The sequence below is a fragment of the Mchenga conophoros genome, linkage group LG6 (genome assembly GCF_057382185.1).
Source record: "Mchenga conophoros isolate Kocher_MC1m ecotype Shallow Benthic linkage group LG6, M_conophoros_male_GT1.1, whole genome shotgun sequence".
Classification (NCBI taxonomy): domain Eukaryota; kingdom Metazoa; phylum Chordata; class Actinopteri; order Cichliformes; family Cichlidae; genus Mchenga; species Mchenga conophoros.
Genome location: NC_140531.1, coordinates 42,489,508 through 42,513,028, shown reverse-complemented (window position 1 = coordinate 42,513,028; position 23,521 = coordinate 42,489,508). Strand labels below are relative to the sequence as shown.

General features: G+C 46.3%; 3 protein-coding genes across 6 annotated transcripts in view; 1 reads left to right on the top strand and 2 right to left on the bottom strand.

The window, feature by feature from the left end:
• The window catches only part of wdr17 (WD repeat domain 17), a 32,736-nt gene extending 25,444 nt beyond the window's left edge, over nucleotides 1–7,292 (bottom strand). For 2 of the 4 annotated variants that reach the window (XR_014892818.1, XM_085278200.1), the window contains exons 1-7: nucleotides 5,025–5,043; nucleotides 4,745–4,873; nucleotides 3,062–3,245; nucleotides 2,758–2,988; nucleotides 842–952; nucleotides 613–753; nucleotides 237–359 (exon numbers count right to left, since the gene is read on the bottom strand). Coding sequence is in view for 3 of the 4 variants with exons in the window: in XM_085278200.1 (XP_085134326.1) it covers nucleotides 237–359; nucleotides 613–753; nucleotides 842–952; nucleotides 2,758–2,988; nucleotides 3,062–3,245; nucleotides 4,745–4,867 (913 nt within the window). In the remaining variant the exon portion in view is untranslated. Of the gene's footprint in view, nucleotides 1–236; nucleotides 360–612; nucleotides 754–841; nucleotides 953–2,757; nucleotides 2,989–3,061; nucleotides 3,246–4,744; nucleotides 4,874–5,024; nucleotides 5,044–7,175 lie in introns of those variants that run through there. The other 2 variants (XM_085278201.1, XM_085278202.1) reach the window with 2 other exon arrangements.
• Nucleotides 7,293–8,177: 885 nt separating this feature from the next.
• hmgb2a (high mobility group box 2a) lies at nucleotides 8,178–10,633 on the bottom strand. The gene is made up of 5 exons (XM_085278262.1): nucleotides 10,473–10,633; nucleotides 9,485–9,644; nucleotides 9,240–9,388; nucleotides 8,984–9,158; nucleotides 8,178–8,896 (listed from the first exon to the last, which is right to left on the bottom strand). The coding sequence occupies exons 2-5, from the start codon at nucleotides 9,629–9,631 to the stop codon at nucleotides 8,726–8,728; spliced, it is 642 nt and encodes a 213-aa protein (XP_085134388.1). The 5' UTR covers nucleotides 9,632–9,644; nucleotides 10,473–10,633; the 3' UTR covers nucleotides 8,178–8,725.
• Nucleotides 10,634–13,444: 2,811 nt separating this feature from the next.
• pmm2 (phosphomannomutase 2) lies at nucleotides 13,445–20,522 on the top strand. Its single transcript, XM_085278260.1, has 8 exons — nucleotides 13,445–13,692; nucleotides 15,797–15,908; nucleotides 16,014–16,090; nucleotides 16,755–16,846; nucleotides 17,615–17,714; nucleotides 17,922–17,997; nucleotides 18,141–18,256; nucleotides 19,351–20,522. The coding sequence occupies exons 1-8, from the start codon at nucleotides 13,618–13,620 to the stop codon at nucleotides 19,453–19,455; spliced, it is 753 nt and encodes a 250-aa protein (XP_085134386.1). The 5' UTR covers nucleotides 13,445–13,617; the 3' UTR covers nucleotides 19,456–20,522.
• Nucleotides 20,523–23,521: the final 2,999 nt, after the last annotated feature.

Genomic DNA, 23,521 nt, shown 5'->3' with positions numbered 1-23,521 from the left:
AGTGGATGGATGGGTGGATGATGGATGATGGATGGGTGGGTGGGTGGGTGGATGGATGGATGGATAGATGATGGATGGGTGGATGGTGGAGGATTAATCATTTGAATAAATCAGTAGATGTTGTGTGTGTCTGTTGGGTTTTGCTCTGACCGACTGCTCCATCTTGACTCAAACTGAAGCTGTTTCAGTGTTTCTCATCTCTCCTGCTGTTACAGCTCATTTACTAAAGACGGTACCTTTCTTGGCCAGTGGGGAGTTGAGGACATGCAAAGCGTGAAATCCCGTCTTTTTCAGCTTAAAGCTGTCCAGCGGAGTCGAGCGAGACACGTTCCACACTCTCAGCACGCCGACCTGCGAGTCTGAGGGACAGAAACAAATCACTGGACACGCCTCGGAGGCTCTTTCATACTGTAAATATATTCAGTGAACCCACTTAAATGTGTTATTGTGGACTTCACAAGTCAAATGTTCTCATTATCATGCAAATAAGAATCTATGCATAAAAGATGGCAGCAGGAGAGCGGCATGTCCCACACACCGGCTGCCCGAAGCCCACGTCCACCCGAGCAAACAGAAGGGAACACGCATCCCACGTGAACACTCAGGCTTTACCTCCGGTGATGAACATGCCGGGCGCCGACGGGACCCAGGCCAAACACTGCACGGACGCAGCAGCTGAGGGGAAGCAGAACGACGTGATGCAGGCCAAGGCCTCGCTGTCCACCAGCCGGATGCCGTTATGAAGGTTAGACACTGAAAGAGAGGCAACCAGTTCATCGCTTCTGTGGGCGAACGGGCCACAGACCAGACAAAAAGCTATTTTACTGCTCTCAGATCTGACCTAGTAAATAGTCGGTTGACAAAGGGTCCCACTCCAAGGCACTGACAGGGTCCTCCTCATCTGTCCCCTCTAAAGACTCCGGACGCAGCACGTGCTTTTGGCTTTTACTCCCTCAAGAAGAGAACGGGGGGTAAAGGTCTTTTCTTTGGACACACTGAATTTGCATGCTTGACAGAATAATCCTTCTTTATTTCATTCTTAGACACACATAATATTCTGGATAAATAGCAGTCTGCTTTCAGAGCCTTCCACAGCACAGAGTCTCTACTGAAGGTGTTCAACGATGTGCTTTTAGCTGCTGACACTGGAAAAAGTACCGTTTTGATTCTTCTAGACCTGAGCGCAGCATTGGACACTGTCGACCACACGATCCTACTAAACCGTCTAAAGACGTGTCGGCATTCAAGGCTCTGCTCTAACATGGTTTGCCTCTTACCTGGAGAGCAGATCCTACTCTGTGATGCTGGGTAACAAATACTCCTCCCAGCTACGCTCACCTGTGGAATACCTCAGGGCTCTATTCTGGGCCCGGTCTTATTCTCCTTATACATGCTCGCATTAGGCTCCATTTTTCAGAAACACCAGATTTCCTGTCACTCCGATGCAGACGATGCACATTTCTACCTCTCTCTAAAACCAGGTGCTGACAGTACGCTGCAGAAAGTCTCAGAGTGTCTTAGCGACATACATTGCTGGATGTCTCTGAACTTTCTCAAATTGAATCACAACAAATCCAACATTATAATTTTCGGTAAGCAGGACTCTGTTAGTCTCATAAGAAACGACTTGTCCCATTATCAGCTCGTGTACATCCCCACGTAAAAAACCTTGGTTTCATTTTTGATTCCACCCTCAAGCTGGACAAGCAAATAAATCCAGGGCTTTCTCCATTGCCGCCCCGAGACTCTGGAACAATCTCCCCTCTTTTAGAAAATCCTCTTCATCCTTGCAAGTCGTCAAATCGAATCTGAAGACCTACCTTTCGGATGTCTCTGACACCTCGTTTATTCTGTTTTAACTATTCTGGTCTTTTATCTCATTGGATGATGCTTGCATGTGTAGACACTTATACATGTATTTTATGTTCACGTATGTGCGCTTGTGTGTGAATGTGTACATTTTTGTATATGTATGCATGTGTGCGTATTTGCATGTACACACATTGTTTACAAACATACACGGATGTCTTACAGTGTTTCTATAATGTTTTCTTTCTATTTTAATCCTTTTATTATATCATCCCTCTGTTCAGCACTTTGGCCGACACTTCATGTCTTTTAAATGTGTTATATAAATAACGATGACTTGACTTATCTAAATTTGGACCTCGGTGCAGGTTCCTCACTTCACCCTCTGTCTGACACAAACTGACCTAGCCCCTCCCACTTATTCCTCTGAGTGGATAAGCTGGTTTCAGGGCGCTGTCACGACCATATTAGGAACGAGCACCCACCTGACTTCCTGTAAGAACGGCCTTTAATACGAATGTTTGTGCAAATCTCTGAAAACTGCGTGTGTTCTGCGTCACGTCTCTCATCTGGATACAAAACACTGAAAACTTACAAATATAAAATCAAAATACTTTTTTAACACGGCAACACTTGATAACATGGCCTGTGACTAAAGATGTAATCTCCTGTAATTAATTATTGAATGTATTTCATTTGACGTTTCAGAGTAATTATAATCACACAAATGCTTAAAGGTACGAACACTAAAAACAGGCTAACAAGTCAGCTTTTTACAGGAAACAAAGAAATAACTATATTCTAAGTAAATGTATATAAATGTGTAAATATAATTTATTGTAATTTCAAATAAAATCCACTGACTTTCCTTCTCTTTTCAGGGGAATGACACACAATGATCACAGACCTCCAGGCGTCCACACATTCAAAACTCGTGTTGGTCGGTACCTGGCTGAAACACCGACAGGCTCCCGTCTGTGTGTCCAAACACCAGTTTCCCCTTCTTGGTGGGGTGCCATCTGAAGAGACAGATGTCAGACAGGAAGGAGTGGGCTTCTTTATGCACCGTGACCCCAGGATCGGGACCTCGGTAGACCCAGATGTACAGCGGACCGCGCTGGGAGACGAACGCCACTCCGTCGGCCGAGTTCCAGCACCAACTGACTGACACGGGGACGCCTGAGAAACAGGAAGAGGCTGTGAGGCTTTACAGATCTGTGCTGAAACAACCCGGCGTGGATCATCCAGCTACCTTTAGTGTTGTCGAGTCGCGCCACCGCCTTTTTCTCTGCTACGTTCCACACGATGAGGAGGTTATCAGCTGAGGCCGAAGCAAACAGGTCGGGGTTGTCGGGGCACCAGCTGATCGCTGTTATGGTCTTCTTGTGCTCTGACATGATGGACCTCAATTTAAACTCATTGTACTGCTGATCCAACTGCAACGAGGACAAGAGAACGAATGAAACAGCTCTCAGAAATCTGTCAACTTCCACAACTCTGCCCAAGAAATCAAGAATCCTTTCCTGCAGGTCGCCGCCCTGTGCACCTCCTGACTACCTCCAGCACTGCTGCTGCGTTTACATCTCCTCCTGGAGGTCTCGTTCTGACCATCTGCATCGGTGCCTCCTGCAACACCGTGCAGACAGCAAATAATCCCTGGTGACATGAGCTGGTTTCCCTGGGGGAGCTGGTACTCTACAAGGCGCAAACCCAGGAACGGGTTATTCATCCCCCAGAGTCAGAGCTCAGAGCCCGCTGGGACGATCTCTACAATCAAACCCCTCGAAGGACTCGTGCATTGATCAGAGCTCAGGCGACAGACGTGATCTGGACATTCCAAAAAATGTTCACCACAAGAGCAGTTCAAAGGTCATCTCGCACACGTGAATCCAGATTAACAAAAAAACAAACAGATTACATCAAATCTCAGTTCAACTTACAGAAGCAACAAAAATCCTGTTTCAGGATTCCCAGTTCATCCCGGTCACATTCACAAAGACAGACAAGCTCCACCTCGGGTGTTCCCGGCGATCTGCAAACTCACAGCTAAAATCATGAAGGAAAACAGAACAGGAAAAGAAAGCGGCGCCTTTTCCCGAGCAGCTGTCTCCGGAGAACCTCTGGAGGATTCCTGTGATGACAGTCACGCAAGCTGTCGCCACATTACCCGCACGCTACGCCCGAGTATTCGGACCGCGTTAGTAAAAATCAGTACTGCTCACCTGGAGAATAAAGTGTGAATGAAGTGTCAGCACTGCGATCATGGTGCCTCTGATACAGACTACGTCCTGTTTGCTGCACGAGGATGTAACACGGTGACACACAGACTCACTCACAAGGCAACGTGTTTCTCCTCAACACGCCGACTGTGAGGCTCGGAAAATAATATGCCGCGATACGATTGGCTGACAGGACTGGCTGTGGAGGTTAAGTAACAAAGAAGTTCATGGAATAAAAATGCAGGAGACTGTGGACCACAGCAGCACAGAAACAAATCAAAAGTACATAAGATGAAACTGAAGATGCTGCGCACTGGAGCAGGTCCAGAGACAGAGCTGCAAACTTCAACGGCTCACAAGCCACAGAGAACCCAGCTCTATGATTTTTATGGGCGGAGTCACAGCTTTAAATATGGCGATCGACAGTGCTTTACCCAGAAAACACCAACTTTGTGTTACAGCATCTACACACTCTCACACACACTTGTTTTCATATCTCGATGAGCACATCTAAGTGACAGCATGCTTTCCTTAGCCGCTAACACAACAGTCACCCTGACACTAAAACCACATCTTCAGTCTCAAAAATGTCTTCAAACGCGTGAGGACGGACACTTTGTCCCCATAAGTATGGTAACATGCCAATGTTCTGTCCTCACAAAGATGTCTAAACACGCACACACACACGCACGCACACACACACACAGGTAGATCACCTGGTAGATGTATATAGCTAGCGTAGCACAGTAGGCGAAGCGGTCTCCGCTGGCCGCACACACGTCTTTGTTCCACGGCTGACAGCCTGCTGCCAACAGGCCCACCTGCTTCACCTTCGCCATCCTCACCTGCAGACACACAAACACTTTAGTTTTAACCAGTTTACAATCTGGTTTTGGATTAGGTGTGTGTTCCTATAATTATCACTGGACTGTCGCATTGGAATGAGTGTGGCTGCGTGTATTTACACATAAATAGTTGTAGCAGATTAACACTCACAGCACGCACGCAAACTACATGCATCAACAGGTTGGCCTGGGATGAGATGATTAGAGCGAGGATTGAATTAATCTCTGCAGTGATTGGCCGCTGCCTAATAACTCTTACTGCGAGGAAGTGACACAGCAGGCCGTGGGGGATCGGCGTGCACGCCCATCCGAGAGTCCTGCAGACACTCACGTCTCAGTGCTCTGCTGGGCACTCGGGTCCTGGAGATCGTGTGGATGCTACTTTAGCACGTCACCCACCTAAACATCGCTACAGAGCAGTCGCAGTCACCACAGATGGTAAAGACTCTCCCCAACAGCAGCAGCCCAAAGAGCCCACAGTGTTTACCCAGCCTCCAATCTGAGCCCGTGACCATAGAGCAGAGGTCCAGAGTCGTTACCCTGAGGAGAGCACACTGACACCTCTGCACAGTTTGTGTTTATCTTCTTCCTGAGTTATCGCTCATCGTCACAGATCATGAGGTTACCTCTGGCCCCACCCACTAACTTTTAATGCTGTGGCTGTAAATCATGTCATTTGTCCACTGTTAAGAAACCCCAAAGCACCTTCATGATATACCTCACAGACACACTGCGAGCTCTGTGCGAGTAGTTTGGTTTGATTTGATCTTTTACGCGTTTATAATTTTTTAAAAAGAAGTGGCGTCAGTGATCATCTTTAAAGGGCCAGTTCACCAAATCAGAGAAGCTACAAAGGCAGAAAGGAAAGAGGAGAGCGAGGAGTCGCTATCAAAGGTAACTTCAAACACCTGTTGATGTGCTGGCCTGTAACCTCGTCCTGTCAGGTGCAAATAGGCTGATTTACATCTTCATTTATCATCCTCCATTAAACAGATAATGGTGTGAATCAGCTAAACAGTAACCGTGTGCAGCCACAGTGATGACTACACTGTCAACACGTTTGGACACAAAGATTGATTTTTTTTTTAACCCCTAAAAAATATTTTGGTGTGTTTAAAGATTTGAGACTTTTAAAATCGTTTTACTTCTAAATAATCTGCATCATCATCTCAAACCTGAGCTGGCTTCCAGTACCTGAGAGCTCCCGAGAGTGCAAACTGGTTTCTCACAGGAACAAAAACACTTTTTTATGCATCACTTCCTGTTGTTTTTCAGCCTAAACAGTCTCTGATAGAAACAGTGCATCATGAGCTGCGTGTCAGGCAAAGACAGCAGGAAAGAGGCTCCAGACCCAGTTTAAACCTCTGAAACCGTCTACAACATTATTTGTTTATTAAATAACATCATTGACCTTTAATCAGTTCCATAGGATATAAACACATGACCGGGGGTCAGCAAAGGCTCACATCTGGCTCCAGATGTGACAACCTTTTCATATTGATTACCTGTAATAGCACAGCAAAGTAAGTCAGAGGTAAACCGGCCAATAACAGAGGCTACGGTGCTTAGGGTAGGTAGGTAGAGATTAGGGTGAGTCAGGTGTTCGTTTGTCTGGTGTGAGCCGTGCTGATGGGCTCCTTTAATCACCTTTATTATTAAAAGTGAACATTTTGGAACAGTAACAAACATCACACCTGCGCTGGGCCTCCTGAGCTCCTCCTGTGCGGAAATATAATCTGTGAATGAGCTCCATTAAAACTAAACACACCCCAGGAGACCAATCAGGACTCAGCTCTGAATGATGCAGGAGGGGGAGGGGTGTACCTGCTCTCTACAGGTACACCCGGCGGAGACCCGGTGACACAGCACGCGGCACTCGTGTGATTAGTCAGCGCCCCCCGGTGAAGCGCTGACGTCACGGTGGTCTTCGCACACTTCACGGGCCTCATAAACGACAAAGTCGCGCGCTGTGGACGGACTCACAACAGTCCTCCCGACCACGTCACGCACCCTGACGTGGAGCACGGGGGGTTAAAAGCTCTGCGCGCTCCCGCCATCATTTCATCTGATCCTGAACAACATGTCGACGCATCAACAGGTTCCGTCACTGCGACTGATCCACGAGACACCTGCGTGTCGCAGGAACCTCACACCCACAGACTCACACAGACTCACACACACGCACACTGCTGAAGACACGGATCCTGGATTAATTTTTCAACATTTCAAACACGCGACCAGTTCGTGTGTCTGTGTGCGTGTGTCTGTGTGCGTGTGTCTGTGTGCGTGTGTTTCGTCTTACCGTCAGTTGTCGGCAGGCTCGTGCACGGCGGACAGCTCCCAGGTGCTGAAATGCGTCCAGCTCACCGTCATCCGGCAGAGGTAGGAGCAGCAGCTGCGCTGATTGGTCCCTGGGAGGCCGGTCTGTGATCAGCTATTGGCTGTCCGGGCTGTCAGTCAGAGTGTCCGCGGTGTAAATCGGTGACGGGAACCTCTCGTTTATTTACATTTATTGTTAAATATTTACACATTTCACAACAACAGTTTTATACTGACCCACAACATTCAGATGATCCTCTGGGAGCAAAACACAGATTGTACAAAAATGTTCGCAATAAACAGAAATTAATTCTTAAATAAAAGGAAGCGCTTGGCAACTGTGGAAAGGAAGAACTCCATTTAAACAGGAAGAGACCTCCAGCCGTCTACCGGGGTCAAAATAAAACTGGATTGGTTTTTCTTAACTTGTCATTCATCCAACCACCTATTCTGTGCAGAGCAGCAAGCTGAGCAGGTATTTCAGACTGTTCTCCTCAGCAACACCTTCCAGTTCTGAGTGGTGGTGAAGTGCTCCCAGGCCACGCCCACATTATAACCTCTCCTATGATGACGCTGGGGTCTCCTTCCAGTGCCAGCCTTTAATTTGTCATTGCAGATATTTTGTTTTCAGCTGCTTCAGACAGAACAGTGACTGCACATCACATGTTAGAGGCCCTGTGATTGGCCCGTCTGTCGTCACTCTTTAAGTCACATGAGTTGACTGATTTTTGGAGAATCTGTTTGAAGCTGACATGGATGCTTTTACCACTGATTCTAAAATGATGAAAAATCATGTTGTAAACATGGGTCACAAGTACTTAAACCCACCTGAGTGTCATTGCTACACTGTGCAAGGCTGATTTTTAACATTGCAGTGAGTCTGCTGCTGCACAATGAGCCTCAATCTGCTTACATTCATTTCTTCATCTACCCACTCAGACTGCCCCCCCAGTCATGTGAGCTTTAGACACACAGCAGTCTACACTTATAGGCAATATACAAAATTTTATTACAAAAAGAAAAATCCGTTCTACATGTTTTCAAAGTTCCACATTAAAAATGACGGCAAACATTTTTCTTTTAACCAAACTACAGATAAATCCTGGCAGTAAAATGACAGTGAAGAAACGGCACCGCTGGAACAGAAAACATGAGCAGTGCTTCCAGAAACAATCATTCTTAAAATAAAAAAACAAACAAAGAAAAGAAAACGTTTCCTGGCTGGCTGCTGTCCACCGTCTGCACAGGAGTTTCAGTTCATCGCATCATCACAGGAAATAATCTGGCTGCACGTTTTTTTAAACCAGGATCTAAGGTGTAACAGACCCGACTTCAGCAGTTGTAAAACAAAAATAAAACTTAAAGGGGACTAAGGGACAATAAAATCTAAATCCCTGAATTAGAAGAAGAGGAGTACAGGTCGACCGAGGCCGACCGACAGGGACAGCAGGCTATACCGTTGGACGAGTCCAACCCAAAAAACAAACATAAGCTGAACAACGCAAACTTCACATCCTCAAACACAGAAACCACTTAGTCATCATCCTCATCGTCGTCATCTTCATCCTCTTCCTCCTCGTCTTCATCATCGTCATCATCATCATCAGCCGGTACAGCCTTCTTGGCGGCGGGCCTGCCGGGCCCGCTCTTCTTTCCAGCGTCGCTCTTCCCAGAGCCACCCTTGGCTCTGTAGGCAGCAACGTCCTGGAAAAGGAGAAGAGGAGACACGTTAGGAACGCCACCTCAGAGACATGCTACACCATCCAACACCACCCGAAAACACAGGGGCACCTTCTCGTATTTCTCCTTCAGTCTGGCGGCTTTGGCCTCGTAGGGGGCCTTGTCTTTGGCGCCCTGCGTGGCCCACATCTCGCCAAGCTTCTTGGCAATGTCGCCGATGGAGATCCCAGGGTTATCCTCCTTGATCTTGGGACGGTGGTCGGAGCAGAAGACGAAGAAAGCGGAGCTGAAGGGAAAACAACAAATTTAATCCCAAGAATCTAACTGAAAACATTTTACAGACAAAGAGCAGCGAGTGTAGACTCACGGGGGCCTTTTGGGGGCGTTGGGGTCCTTCTTCTTCTTTCCCTTCTTGGCACCTTTAGGTGGCACGTAGGACTTCATCTCCCGGTCATATCGGACCTTATCGTTCTTGGCCATCTCTTCAAACTTTCCCTTCTCCTTAGGGGACATGGTCTACCACACACACACGTTTTAATTTTTAAAAAGGACAAATAAAATTTAAAAAAAAATATCAGAACATCAGTGCTTATAATAAACCGCGGGGCTCACCTTCCATCTTTCTGAGCACTTCTTGGAAAACTCTGCGAAGTTCACGCTGGTCCCTGGGTGCTTCTTCTTGTGCTCCTCGCGGCAGGTCGCCACAAAGAAAGCGTAGGAGGAGGTTTTTCCTCTCGGCTTATTCGGATCCTTTGTCATGGCTGCGATTAATCTGCAAAATAAAGACCAGAAAGAAAACCAGAAATGAAACCAAACACTAAACCACCAAAACGACTCCGAGTTTCGTATTACACGCCCACCCCGGCACAATAACCGCTCCCTGGCCTCACCGTTTTAAATTAAAGCGGGTAATATCCTCACATTTGCCGTCGTGTGGCCGTAAGTGGTGTTACCGCAGCAGAAATAGGGCGAGCAGACGCCCGGGAGTGTTTTAAGGCTCTAATCGGCTTTCTGCCTCTCCGGGACAAAAAGACGCGACTCCATTTTGTATCTTCCCGCCTAAACACAACTGCGCCAAAAACTTCCCCAACAAAGTCTCTGCAATACAGCCGCTCCGCTACACTGCGAGCAGTTCCCCGGGTTTCTGCCTTTAAACACGTGTAGCCAGCACCCAGAGCGACTCCGAGACAGCCGGAGACTTCATCCAAACTTTAAATAGAGAGGCGCTTCCGTCGTGCTGCGAGCTAAGCTACCAAACCAAATGGCGTTTGAACGGCATGTTGCGCACTAAGTCGGACACACACTGAGCTACAGCACCATCTTACAGAGCACCGAGCAAGAAAAACACCCCACAAAACTGATGCTTTTCGGTTTTAAACAGCAGCGAACTGCTTGCTTTTTCACAAACACCGTTTTGATATTGCTGTGATTTATCACGCAAACGACCTACGGGCCAAAAAACACAGATGTATTTTTACCGCACAAAGGTTAAAATAGCCCCAGAAACTTCGGCACACACCATTGCAATACAACAAACAAAGCACAAACACCTTCCAGCCACTGTTTGCTAAACAATTATTAGAAAGCAGAGGGGCCTTACCTGTTCACCGCAAGACGAGCTGTAAACGAGTGAAGGAGGAAGGACGGTCAACTGTTTAGTCACCGTCTGCGAGGCCGCACTAACTATACTATCGAGTCTCACACAGATCCGTCCCCCCAGCAGCGGATTGGCGGAAATCGTGTATTTAATTTTGAACGCAGGGCACACAGCGCAGTCGCGGATGTGATTGGTTGTTTTCCTAGAAGTCAAGCCGTAGGGTTTGTGTGCGTCACCTGAAAGCTGATTGGCTGCTCCCGGGCTTTTAAACATAGGGCGCGAAAAAGCCCCTCTTTGTTCACTGCTGTTCCAAAATAACCTCCGTCTGCTGATGACGTCGCTTAACCGTTTGTTTTCGAGATGAGAGCGAAAGGAGCCGATCCGCTCCGAGGCTGCAGCTCTTCCGCTTCTAGCAACCAGTGACGAGACGATACAAACAAAACTGCTCATTTGATTTTTAACGGGCGCTGACGGATGTCAACACTCTCCAGAAAACCGACAATAACTTCCGGCTGCAGACTTTAACTGCAAACGTGACGTTTTAATATTCATTAAATATTGGACATCCTGTTTTAAGATGGCTCCCGTTTATGACTGTGCAAGTAGAAATGCAATCTAAGCATAAAACACCTATAATCTATTGTAGAATAAATCTATTATAAAGCAAGAGAGTCAAACATAAGGTCAGGGGCCGAAACCGGCCCCAAGGAGTCCAATCCGGCCCCAAGGAGTCCAATCCGGCCCGGCAAATGTGGGCAAAGATTTATGAAATATATTTTCAGCTTTTCCTGCTCTCATCCAAACTAAAGCAAAGTAATTAAGTACCAGATAAACAATAAAGATTAAAGCTACCAGAACCTTTTGTTTGTATTTTTAACCTTTCGTATTTCTTATTTCTTCTTTATCCTGTAGAAACACAGAGACGTACTGCTGACTCTCCCCTTCTTCTTATATTAGATGGAATCAAATTCAACATCTTTATGTTAACAGAAAAGAGTTTTGCTGGCTCAGTCTAACATAAGAACAAAGTAGGCCGCGTGCAGCAATGAATGTAAGTTCAGTGAAAGAGTATGGAAGCTGTTTGGTATGCAGAGCAATGCAGTGAGGGCAAGACATGCACAGCTGTTTATGTAAAAGCAGGCCTGCTGTAAAAAATCAAAAATCAAACACCAAAATCACATCAGTTTGGTGATGAGCATCTCACATGTGCATTAGAACGTCTCACTGCTTTTACAGAGGAACAAAAGGAGGTAGCAACACACACACACACACACACACACACACTGCAAACCAGGTTATTAAATATAAATGCAAAGATTTTAAACTTTAAGACTGCAGACTGGCAGTTATCCAAGAGTGAATGAAAAATAAGGGACAAAAATATTAAAAGAGGAGTCAGAAAGGAGGAAATAGTCGCAGTGATCCTCAGACGGAGCACGGAAACCTGAGGCTCTCTCCACCTGAAATGTTCCTCCACGTATAAAGAATTATATGCATCAAGCTTCATTCTGACAGCCACTATGAGGTAGTGCATTTAAATAGATTAATACTTGTAAGGTCTGAAAGTATTTCCCCTCAATGTTTCACCTCCATCACCACTTTGCACAATTCTCCCAAACATCTGGATTTTCTTTTCGAATCATAATCCTGAACGTGTTTCATGCTTTCAGAGGGGATTTCTCACAGTGAGGGGAAACTTTGAGCTCAGAGATAAATCCACGATGAGTCATGAACAGATCATTTAAAACAGTTTCAGCTCTGACCCTCCACAGAGGTGATTAAAGTTCATTTACAGGCTCATTGACTGAGAAGTTGGGGGGTGACCTGTGTGAGCCGGGGGTTCACACCTCACAGTTAATCAGGAGGTCGTCTGTATGTAAAGTTGGGGGGTCGCTGGGAGGCGAATACATGTCAATGAAACACTTCTGAACCACTTTTTCTCCTTTTGTTGTCCTCGTGCGCCCCACCTAACTGCAAACAGCATGCAGGACACGCTTTTAACACCATTACTTCTTTAGTTTTTATTGTAAAAGGCGCCATTTGAGAACGGCCTCCATATTTTATTTAGTAACCCTGCTGTGCTGATTGGCAGACGTTTTTACTTTGAGCTCTTTGAGTTCATTTCCATTATAACTGTGCTTCTTCTTTTCAGTGACTTTCACATGGCTGAGCCTTGATTTCTTATATTGGTTGAACTTTTTCTAATTTATTTGAGATATTTTGTTTTAGGTTCTGTTTAATGATTTAGCTGATGTAACAAATTACCAAACTGACATACATCTAAAGCAAATATCAGGACTGAAAACAGGCCTCAAAGCTCACAGGTAGAAGTGTTGTAATTTTCTGTTTCATTAAAGACTTTGTGTCCCAACATCTGTGTGTTGTGTTGAAGCGATATCAAATGAAGACAAACCCTGTTGCACAACCCTGTGCTCATAATTTACTCATTTTCCTGAGCAGCTGTGCAAAGTTGAACAGGAAAAATGTTCCTGGTCCAACATTAAACTCTAACGTAGCTGAAAAGACACGGGTTTGGTTCATGAGCCAAAAGCACACGATGAAGAGGAGGAAGTGTGGAGACAAGAGAGTCCAAACTAAACTCACTAAACACACAAAGGAATTTTAAATTGTTTTTATTTATCTACAGCTGCAGCCTGTGTTTAATTACAATGATATATGACCCTGTTTAATCCACCTTCACAGACCTGTGCAGATGTCAGGAAATAATGAAGAACACAATGGTTCGCCTTTAAAATCTGCGAGGAAGCTTCACATCTGTCCCAAAGTATTAATGACAGTAAAAACAAGTAATAAGCAAATTGTAAATATAAAATGATTCAATAAAAATACATGAATTAATAAAATAAAATGAACAACATCATTGTAATTTCACAACAGTTTAAAGTTAATTTGTTTAATCTTTTACGCAGATACTGCAAAGTATCAGCAGGTGGCAGCACTGTGCGTCTGTCAGTCTGGTACACACCCAAGAAGAAGAGAAGAACCGTGGTTGTAGTTCTAAGCGGCGAGCAGGTAGTGTAGGGAGAACCGAGCTGCTCTTTACGGAACACCGGCAGAGGAGGCGAGCCCACTCGGAGCAGCGGGGAGGCGGTCAGCGTGTCTGTGTGGGTCCGGGAGCGGAGGGAAGATGAGTGACGCCGGTGTGGACACGAGCACGCTCTGCCTCTTTGACGTTGACGGCACGCTTACGGCCGCGAGACAGGTGGGAAATGTGTGCGTGCTTGTGTATATGTCCGCGCGCGCGAGGGCAAGACCACTGGTGATATAAAACAATCAGTGCACCTGACAAACCTTCAGACAAACATGACTGTACTGTCCGACACTGCGACTTCCGGCTCCACGTTGATATTGTAGTTCTTCCGCAGGCAAAAATGCTCCGCAGAAACTACGTAACAATGGTTCCGCTAAGCGACGTTAGCCAGTATGGGCGGACTGCCAGTGCCAAACATCTTTATAATAATGATATTAATAAAATAATAATCTCTGACAGTGTAACGTTATCGCTGTGGTTACTAAACATAGAAGATATTAGGTGACGCATGTAACGGTAAATTACGTCTTGCTAGCTTTTTGCTATAACAGGAAGTGTCTGACGGAACGTCAATGTGAAACACGAGTTTAGGATTTAGAAAAAAAAAATCATCAAACTATTAGTTACATTTATATCCGTGGTGAGTATAATCACTGTCGTCACCTCCTAAATATAAAACACCCTTCACGTGGCCATTGATTACGTAGGTGACTCAAGCGACGCTCGTGCTAATCGTGTTCCCGGTAGTTTCTGCTAGCATGTCACTAATCCCCGGGTTAAGCGCCCCCTAACGGCCCTGCAAGGTTACGTGTTTGGCCTGTTCTTCCAGCAGAGTCACTCATGTTTAAAATGTTCTTTAGGAGGTGACCCTGACCTCTGACCCATGCAGACTGCTTTAGGTGAAGGTTTAGGTGGAGCAGGGGTCATGACCCCGAGACTCTTGGTTTCAGTGTAGCCCTGCGTGTGTGCACAGCTGTTCAGTTTTACTGCAAAAATTTGTAAAAGGTTGCAAACTTTTCATCCTGTGATTTAAAAAATGTGACGTCATTGAAATGAAAATGCAAAGTAAGACGAACCGAGTAGTGATGAATGGCCAACAGGGTACACTCAGCAGGCACACCTGTTCAAGTGCTTAATAACGCAAATATTTTAATCAACCAATCATGTGTCAGACACTCAGTGAAGTTCAGCCTGAGCATCAGAAAGACGATTTCAGAGACTTTAAAGAGAGCCCTCTCTGTTTACAACAAGCAGTCCAGTGAGCAACAGTTCTCACCTCGCTGATGTCAGAGCAGAGCAGCCAGACTGATTGTATACATGCTGATGAATGCAGACGAACATCTCTGAACAACATGGCGAGCCATGAAGCAGCAGAAGACCGCACCGGGTCCCCCTCCTGTCAGCCACGAACAGGAAACTGATCATTCCTGGTTTGATGTGCATCACATGGTCAGTGTTTGGTGTAAACACCATGAAAGCATGTGTGATGATGTCATAATGATGATGCAAAACATTCAATTAAAAAAGATTAAAGTAAATTAAAACGGGAGCTCGGGCCTAACTGCGAGTGCATTAAAGGTTGCAGACTTGCTGTTTCAGGAGAACTTGGACTCTTCACTGAAGCTGGAGTTGAATATCAGCAGACGGGTAAACTGCTGATGTCGTCAGATTTCCTTTTTTCTTGCAGAAACGTCGGCGTTTATAACTGTAGTGACAGAGACGTTGATCTCGTCAGTCGAAGGCTTCTCGTGTTTGACTGTGTGCAGCGTTTTTAAATCTTTAATAAACTGATTGTTACTGAAAGTTTCACAACCGCAGCGTTTCACAGCGTTTGTTTCCTGTGTTGCGACACACCTGACCAGTTTGAAATCAATGTTTTTGGGGAAAAGAGGAAGGTTCAGTGAGCCGCTGCTGTGCTTGTGCAGCACACAGAATGGGTAAGCATCACTGCATAAAGAAGAGGGAAGCAGCTGAGCCTGTGCCGGCCGGGAACCCTGGCTGAGTGCAGGGATGTCAAACATAAGGCTCGGGGGCCAGAAGTGGCCCATCAGACTCCAGTTCACCCCGTGGTGGGTTGGAAAATATGAACAAGGGCATAAATATTTGGGCTTAATTAGTTGTGCAGCTTTTCCTGCTGATAGACCCTCCACAGCATCCAGACCACAGCTAGCTCAACAAAAGATGAATAAATGACAGAAGATAAACAAAGCTGCGAGTCGTAGACTCTGTGTCCGTCATGGCGGTAAATGTGGGGCGTGTCACTGTGTGTTTTCAGCGGGTGACCCCGGACATGGCAGAGTTCCTCCAGAAGCTGAGGACTCGGGTTCGGGTCGGCGTCGTCGGAGGGTCCGACCTCAGCAAGATCAAGGAGCAGCTGGGAGACGACGGTGAGACGAACGCCGCTCTGTATCCTGTCTGATACTGTCCCTTTATTTGCACGCAGCTTATACCAGAGAGATGATAACGCTTGTTGGTCTCGGTTCTGTGCGCAGTGATCCAGAAGGTGGACTACGTGTTTGCTGAGAACGGCCTGGTGGCGTATAAGAGCGGACAGTTACACTCTGTGCAGGTGAGACGGCGTTTTACCTTTTTATGTAACTGATCTGGAATCAGCATGTAAAGAAGCAGCTGAGGAGCAAAGTCAGTGACATCATCAGCCTGAGAGGGTGATGGAGACATTTCTAAGGCTGTGGGACTCCAGCGACCCACGCTGAGAGCCTGGGAACCATCGCCGACTCATCCAGGAGGTCACAGAAGAGCCCAGAACAACATCTATTAAGCTCAGCTAGGGTCAGAGGTCACGACTCAACGGTAAGAAAGAGGCGGGGCAAAGATGGGAGAGTCCAAGCAGAAACCACTGCTGACCAAGAAGATCACAAAGTCTCGTCGCACATCTGCCAACAAACATCTGGAGGATAATATTCTGAGGGCTGACGAGACAGAAGCTGAACTTTCTGGAAGCTTTGAGTCACGTGTGCATCAGACTAACCACGCAGGAACCAGCAGCTCCGCCTCTGATTGGCTCAAAGGGACAAAATAAAGGTTCTGGAGCGTCCGAGTCAAAGTCTGGACTTAAACCAGACTCAGATGCTTTGATGCTGGAAACCCTCCAGTGAGACAAACAGCAGGTATCAGGTTACACTCAGGACAGGCAGGTGTGGATACCTTTGTTCCCTTAATGAGTGACATCATCATTTATAGTGTGTGTGTGTGTGTGTGTGTGTGTGTGTCAGTCCATTCAGGCCCACATGGGGGAGGAGCTGCTGCAAGACTTCATAAACTTCTGTCTGAACTACATGGCCAAGATCAAACTGCCCAAGAAAAGGTGACAGCACATCCGTGTGTTGGTTAGCGTGTGTGTAACAGCCTGGCAGGGGGGTGGAGGGCGTGTCGGTCGGAGGGCGTGTTGGTTTGATCCAGCAGACGGGTTTAAACAGTGAAAAGTTTCTTTAACCTCCTCAGACCTGAACTCTTCCACAGCAGCATTTTTAATTTCTCTTTGATATTTGGTCACATTGGGACCTGATAATGGAGTGGATTTATACAGTGCTTCACAATGCCACTATTCATTCACTCTCACATTCACACACTGGTGGAGGCAGCTACAGGTGTAGCCACAGCTGCCCTGGGGCAGACTGACAGAGGCGAGGCTGCCATATCGAATGTAAAAACAAAGAATTACCAGATTTTTTTATTTTTTTTACCTTAAAGAAAAATCAGAGCCACTCATGATGATATTTATTTAAATGTCGATAGAACAGCAGCAGCATAGCGTCCTCGTAAGTGGACATCAGGCCCATGTAGAGCAAGATTGAGTATTTTGGTCTAAATAACCCAAAATGTGACGTCCACATCTGTGGACGCAGGTCCGAGGAGGTTAAAGATCCACGTTATAACACGCCGTTCTTACCTTTGGGGCTGTGGGCGTGGCTCAGCTGTGAGAGTAAACTGTTTAAACTGTAAAAGTGCTCGCCATGAAACCGTGAGGGTTTCAGGTGTGTTACCCGTGAGGTCAAAAGGTCAGAATCACTGCATGTATCAGGACTGTGGCGGTTTTGCGGTGGGCGTCATGTGACTCTGTGTCGTCTCTCAGGGGCACCTTCGTGGAGTTTCGTAACGGGATGCTGAACGTGTCTCCGATCGGACGCAGCTGCACGCAAGAGGAGCGGATCGAGTTCTACGAGCTGGACAAGGTAACGCCCACGTGCTGACCCTAAACCCCGGCTCCACCCGCCTCCTCCACCTGTAATTAACAAAAATGTCTGTTTGTGGTACATTTGGTAGGTTTTGAGCTTGTTCTCATTTAAAATGTACTGACGAGGTAAAAGTCCTGTTTGGTTCTTTCGCTGTGAAGCTGAAGCTGCTGCTGAAATGAAGACGGTGGTGTTTGTTTCCTACAGAAGGAGAAAATCCGAGAGACGTTTGTGTCCGTGTTGCAGGAGGAGTTCAAAGGAAAAGGACTCTCGTTTTCCATCGGTGAGTCTGCTGCAGCCGGCACGCCGCCTCACTGAAGGTGACGCGAGCCTGAAACAAACTGAGGCGGCGTGGCTGTCCTACCTCACTGTGATGCCAATGGCGCCTTCGTTTCCTGCAGCCTGTCGGTCTTTGTGTGTCCGCAGGAGGTCAGATCAGCTTTGACGTGTTTCCTGACGGCTGGGATAAAAGGTACTGCCTCGGCATCGTGGAGAAGGACGACTACTCCACCATCCACTTCTTTGGAGACAAGACCAAACCTGTGAGTCTGTGTCACGTGACTCCTCACGGAGGCAGAATATCAGTGGCAGGTAAACGATGGCCGGTCGGGTCAAAGAGTCGTTCCTGGAAACATCTGTTTCATTATTCCTGAAATGCAGCTGGATCCAGCAGCAAGCTGAACACCGCAGCTCCTGTAGTGTCCAGCAGGGGCAGCAGTGAGTCCGTCCCCGTGTTAAACGAACTGTTTACAGCCCGAGACCAAAAAAAGAAATCAGTAGATTCTTTCTGTCATCACAAAGTCTGTGCAGGTGGAGGAAACGACAGGTAGGAAGGTAACAGGTCAGGTTGTCACAGCAACAGAAAGATAATTATTCTGTAAGTAACTTTAAGCAGTGCAGTAACTCTGAGAATGTAATCTTACATCATAAGTACTTGTAATGAGTGGCTTATGACACCTGTCTCCTTATTCTAGCGGGGCTGACTTTAAGTATTTATATGTTTAATAAATAAATACTAATAATACTTATACTGTCATTGCAGGGAGTTAGTTTGTACCCAGAACATCAGTGCAGCATGTCTGTGTGAGCATGTCCACTGTAGAGAGTAAACAGTGTGTTATAGAGCAGGACGCCGTTTACATCGCGGGCCACATTCAGCACACCTGAGTGGGCGGGGCCGCTGAAACGCCCCTGACGGCACAGTCAGGTTACTCCGACTGTGATCCTCCTGTGAGGTCACTCAGAGGAGTTTCCGTCCTTGTTCGTCTTTATTACGCCGCTCTGTGAATGTTCGAGTCTTCATCGGCCCCCAGGCCTTATGTTTAACACCCCTGGTGCAGACAGATGAATCTTCGGTCCTCAGACCGGCCGGCAGGGTCTGAATGTCTCGTTGTTTCATGTTTTTACGGCTCAGGGTGGAACTTGACCTGTTTCAAACATCTGGCATGTTCAGTGGTCACCGTGCAACACTTGCAGCTGTTTGACGCTGTGTTTGAAGGACACACAGATGTGCGACTGTCAACCTGCAGCGAGTTTGGGGCCAAACTTTTCCACCAACCTCGTTTAACGTGCCGCTTCGTTGAGTCGTGAGCTGCAGCACGGCTCATCTTTCTGTGCGTCTCTGTCTTCACGTCAGGGAGGAAACGATTACGAGATCTACTGCGACCCCCGGACCGTCGGCCACGAGGTGTCCAGCCCGGAGGAGACGCGGCGCCTGTGCGAGCAGCTCTTCTTCTCCTGAGCTCAAACGCCTGCCAGCTGTGACTGCGCGTCACCTATAACAACAGACGGGAGGAGGAGCTGATGAACGCTGACGTGACTTTTTGATTGTAGCTGCTTGTTTGGTCGGGGTTGGTGGGTTTGTCTTTCTGTGATCTGTGTGTTTGATTCCACGGGACACGCTGAGCCTCCGCGTACGGAGGACTGTTCGGGGAAGCCCCTCCAGCCTCACGCTGTGGGCGGAGTGAGGAAGTGGGCGGAGCAATGACACGCAGCTGTGGTTTACCATCCTCCTGTCTGAGTGTAAATAAAGGTGGGTGACATCACAGCTGTACTGGAACGGTTCGCCACTCTGTTGTCCATCTTTGTTATACAGTCTGTGTTTCCAGGAGTGAAGTAGCAGCTGATCCTGTTACGACGAGGCCGTTTTATGCAACGTGGAAAATCATAGCCATGCTTTAAATAATCATGTGATGTTTCTGTACATGACGACGTTACTGTTAACAGCGAGGGGAATAAAAGGGAGCCGACGCTCTGAAACGCGACTCGTTCTTACGGCGATTTCCCTCCAAAGACCAAAAGAGTTCATCCCAGATGTGATCCAGCAGCTAACGGGAAGGACGTGGATTTGAAAAGGACGAATCATAGAGATTAATCTTCATCCATTCACTTGATTCTCCTTTATTTTGAAAAACCTGTTTTTAAATTTTCAAAATAATATTTTTAACAAAGATTTGAGTGATTTGATTTTTTTTTTAAATGTAAATCCATTTTCCTTTCAGCTTTTAATAGTTCCTTAATTACTTTATTTAGATAATAATTTATAATTGGAATTACTAATGCATATTTTATTGCCCCAATTAATTATTAACTCATGAAATGTTTAGACTTTCTTGGTCCTCCATATTTATTAAACTTGTCTCGTAATTTAACGATTGCATTCGATACATCACCAGAAGCTACATCCATCTTTGATATACAGTCTGTGTTTCTGTGAGCTTGCCTGAAGCTGAAAATGTTTATTTGCATGATTTAATTTTCCAGGATTATAAACACATAAAGGAATAAACTTAGATATTAAATATGGAAGATTCAATATTCAGTTACATTAAATTACTTGGATATTTCCTCATCTACAGAAGTTGAACATCTGTGAACATCTGCATGTTTCCTTCCACCAGCTGTGCTGCATCACTGACATCAGTGATGTTGTGATGGTTCATAAACTTCCTGCTGCAGGACGGTGGCTGCGCTGATGTTCAGTGTTTGAAACGTGGACTGTAAAATGTAATCTGATTACAAATGTGGTAAGAAAAAGGTTTGGCCTTATGCTGACTCCTGATTGGAGGAGAGCTGCGTGCTCCTGCGTTTAAATGATGATGGAAATGAAAATATCAGTTTTCTTGTTTTTCCTGCTGCAGCTTTTTATTGGTCGATCGTCTGTCGTCAATAAAAGGTCATTTTCTGTTAGAGCTTTAAAACCAGACTGAGACACCGCTCTGACCTTTAACCTCTGACCTCCTCCAGCAGTTCACACATTGGGAGAAATCCTAACTTTGCATATTTAATGAAGTAATACAATGTTCTTTTATCATAATTATTTTCTGTGGACCATCAAATTATGTTTAATCCACATCGTTGCTGCAGCATTTTTGAGCCTTCGCAGCTTCATCGCCACAGGAGACAGAAATGCGACGTTTCAGATAGAAGCTCGTGGAGCAGCTGCACGCTCACATCTAAAGATCAGTACAGCCACGAGAAACAGGGCTACCAAAAACCTTCTTCTCATTTAGAGCTGTTTCACATTACTCCCACACGGAGGCGCTGTGGGGCTGGTCTTCCAGGTAGGATCGCTCCTCATGGAGGCTAAACATGCGACGGGGCAAACCAAAGACACCTCTGAACTCCTGCACCCATGAGAGTTAAATAAATCTGTTAAATCGGATGTTTCCTGTTTAAACTTCATGTTTTTGCAGTGAACTCTCAAAGACCAGAGCAGCAGCTTGTTTCTGCTCACCGAGTGAAACCTGTGAAAACTGCTGCTGTCAGACTAAAGAAGGGCCTGCGTCTGAAGCTCGTCTTGTTTCAGGTGTGCAGCTGTGATCAGTGCAAACCTACCAAAGGAAACCTGACAAAAAACAGCAGGAAGTGTTTGTCAGGGCGGATGAAGCTTCTCAGAGTAACGGAAGCTTTAGTTGAAACCATTTCATCTTCAAACACGAGTCTTTGTCAACACCTGACTCAGATACTGGTGAGTGCAGCGGTTTGTAAACTCAATGTTTCAGGTTGGGGATTAAACCAACAGCTTTGTAGAGCGTGCTCTGATTGTAGCTGTCAGACTCATTCAGAGAGGGCAGCTTTGTTCTTGCTGCAGTGAGTAAGATGATGTTCAGGTCTTCAGTGGTGGCACTACACTGACTTTTACATTTGTCAGCTTATCAGGTACAAAATCTGAACACTGGGTTTTCAAAGTATGTTAAAGCTGTGAATGCACCAACCAAATGAAAAAACAGAGTACAAGATACAGACTGAGGTCAAATTTCAAATGAGCAAATAAGAAAATGTCAATTTTCACTCAGTCTGAGACGTAAAAGATAAAAACCTCATATAATTAGTAAAAAGTGAAGATTAAACTGTTTTACCTGAGCTGACGGTATGTTTGCCTGCAACAGTCAAAACACGTGTTTGGTCACATGCCTGTCAAACCAACACACTTTTGAAGCCATTTATGGGATGCATGGCAGGAAGTTCACTTCACAGATCACGACAAGGTGCCTATATCATGGTCATGTGATAATACAGAGAAAACCCAATTTGGCAACAGTGGGAAGGAAATACTCACTTTTAACCGCGGGTTAGGGTTGAGGGGAGGAAGTGAGCACCAAGACACACTGTGGGAGAGCCAGAGATGAATAATAACTGAAATGCAGAGTGGCATATAAACCACAGGCCCCCCGGCAGCCTACGTCTATTGCAGCATAACTAAGGGAGGATTCAGGGTCACCTGGTCCAGCCCTAACTATATGCTTTAGCAAAAAGGAAAGTTTGAAGCCTAATCTTGAAAGTAGAGATAGTGTCTGTCTCCTGAATCCAAACTGGAAGCTGGTTCCACAGAAGAGGGGCCTGAAAACTGAAGGCTCTGCCTCCCATTCTACTTTTAAATACTCTAGGAACAACAAGTAGGCCTGCAGAGCGAGAGCGAAGTGCTCTAATAGGGTGATATGGTACTACAAGGTCATTAAGATAAGATGGGGCCTGATTATTTAAGACCTTGTATGTGAGGAGCAGGATTTTGAATTGGGCGAATGCCTGAACCACCACAACTCTCTGCTTTTCATGTGGAGAAGTAGCGAGTAACCAGCCCCCCTTTGGAGAAAGCTCATTTCTGTAGTTTGTGTCTACAGTCGTTGTCTTTCAGTTGCTGCCCAGAGTTCTTGACTATGGGAGAGGCTGAAGACTATGAGACGGTCCCAAAGCACCCCCAGCCTCTGAGGGATGTCGCTGTATGTCGTCTCCAATTCCACAGTTGTAGACTAGATGGACAAACTCTCACACACTTGAACTGAGGATGATATCTGCATTGTTCCTTGTGTGTCTGAGGTTAAACTATAAATGCACAAACTCTACTTTCCAGTACGCTAGCCTCCCAAGGAGGCTAAGGAGTGTGATCCCTCTGTAGTTGAAGGACACTGTCCGATCCCCCTTCTTAAAGAACAACCATCCCAGTCTGCCAATCCAGAGGCACCACCCCACATCTCCACTGAAAGTATCATAGTGTGTCAACCATGACACGCCTACAACATCCAGGCCCTTCAGGAGCTTGGGGCGATCCTCATCCAGCCCAGGAGCCTGGCCTCCAAAGAGTTGTTTCACTGCGCCGGTGACCTCACCCTCCGAGATGGTTGAGTAATTCCCAGCCCCTGCCTCATAGAGGATCAATCAGTGGCATTCGGGAGGTCCTCAAAGTATGTCTTCGACCACCTGTTGAAGAGTTAGGGTTAGGACCCCACCTTGGGCTTTCCCCTCCGGAGTCGCCTGATGGTTTGCCAGAATTACTATGAGGCAGACCGAAAGTCTTTTCATTGGCC

Coding starts and splice junctions, on each gene's coding strand:
- hmgb2a (XM_085278262.1), bottom strand. CDS start 9,631: ATGACAAAGGATCCGAATAAGCCGAGAGGAAAAACCTCCTCCTACGCT. Junction 9,389..9,484: donor AGTGCTCAGAAAGATGGAAG/GTGAGCCCCGCG, acceptor TGTGTGTGGTAG/ACCATGTCCCCTAAGGAGAA. Junction 8,897..8,983: donor TGAAGGAGAAATACGAGAAG/GTGCCCCTGTGT, acceptor CTCCTTTTCCAG/GACGTTGCTGCCTACAGAGC.
- pmm2 (XM_085278260.1), top strand. CDS start 13,618: ATGAGTGACGCCGGTGTGGACACGAGCACGCTCTGCCTCTTTGACGTT. Junction 16,847..17,614: donor ATCAAACTGCCCAAGAAAAG/GTGACAGCACAT, acceptor GTCGTCTCTCAG/GGGCACCTTCGTGGAGTTTC. Junction 17,715..17,921: donor AGTTCTACGAGCTGGACAAG/GTAACGCCCACG, acceptor TGTTTCCTACAG/AAGGAGAAAATCCGAGAGAC.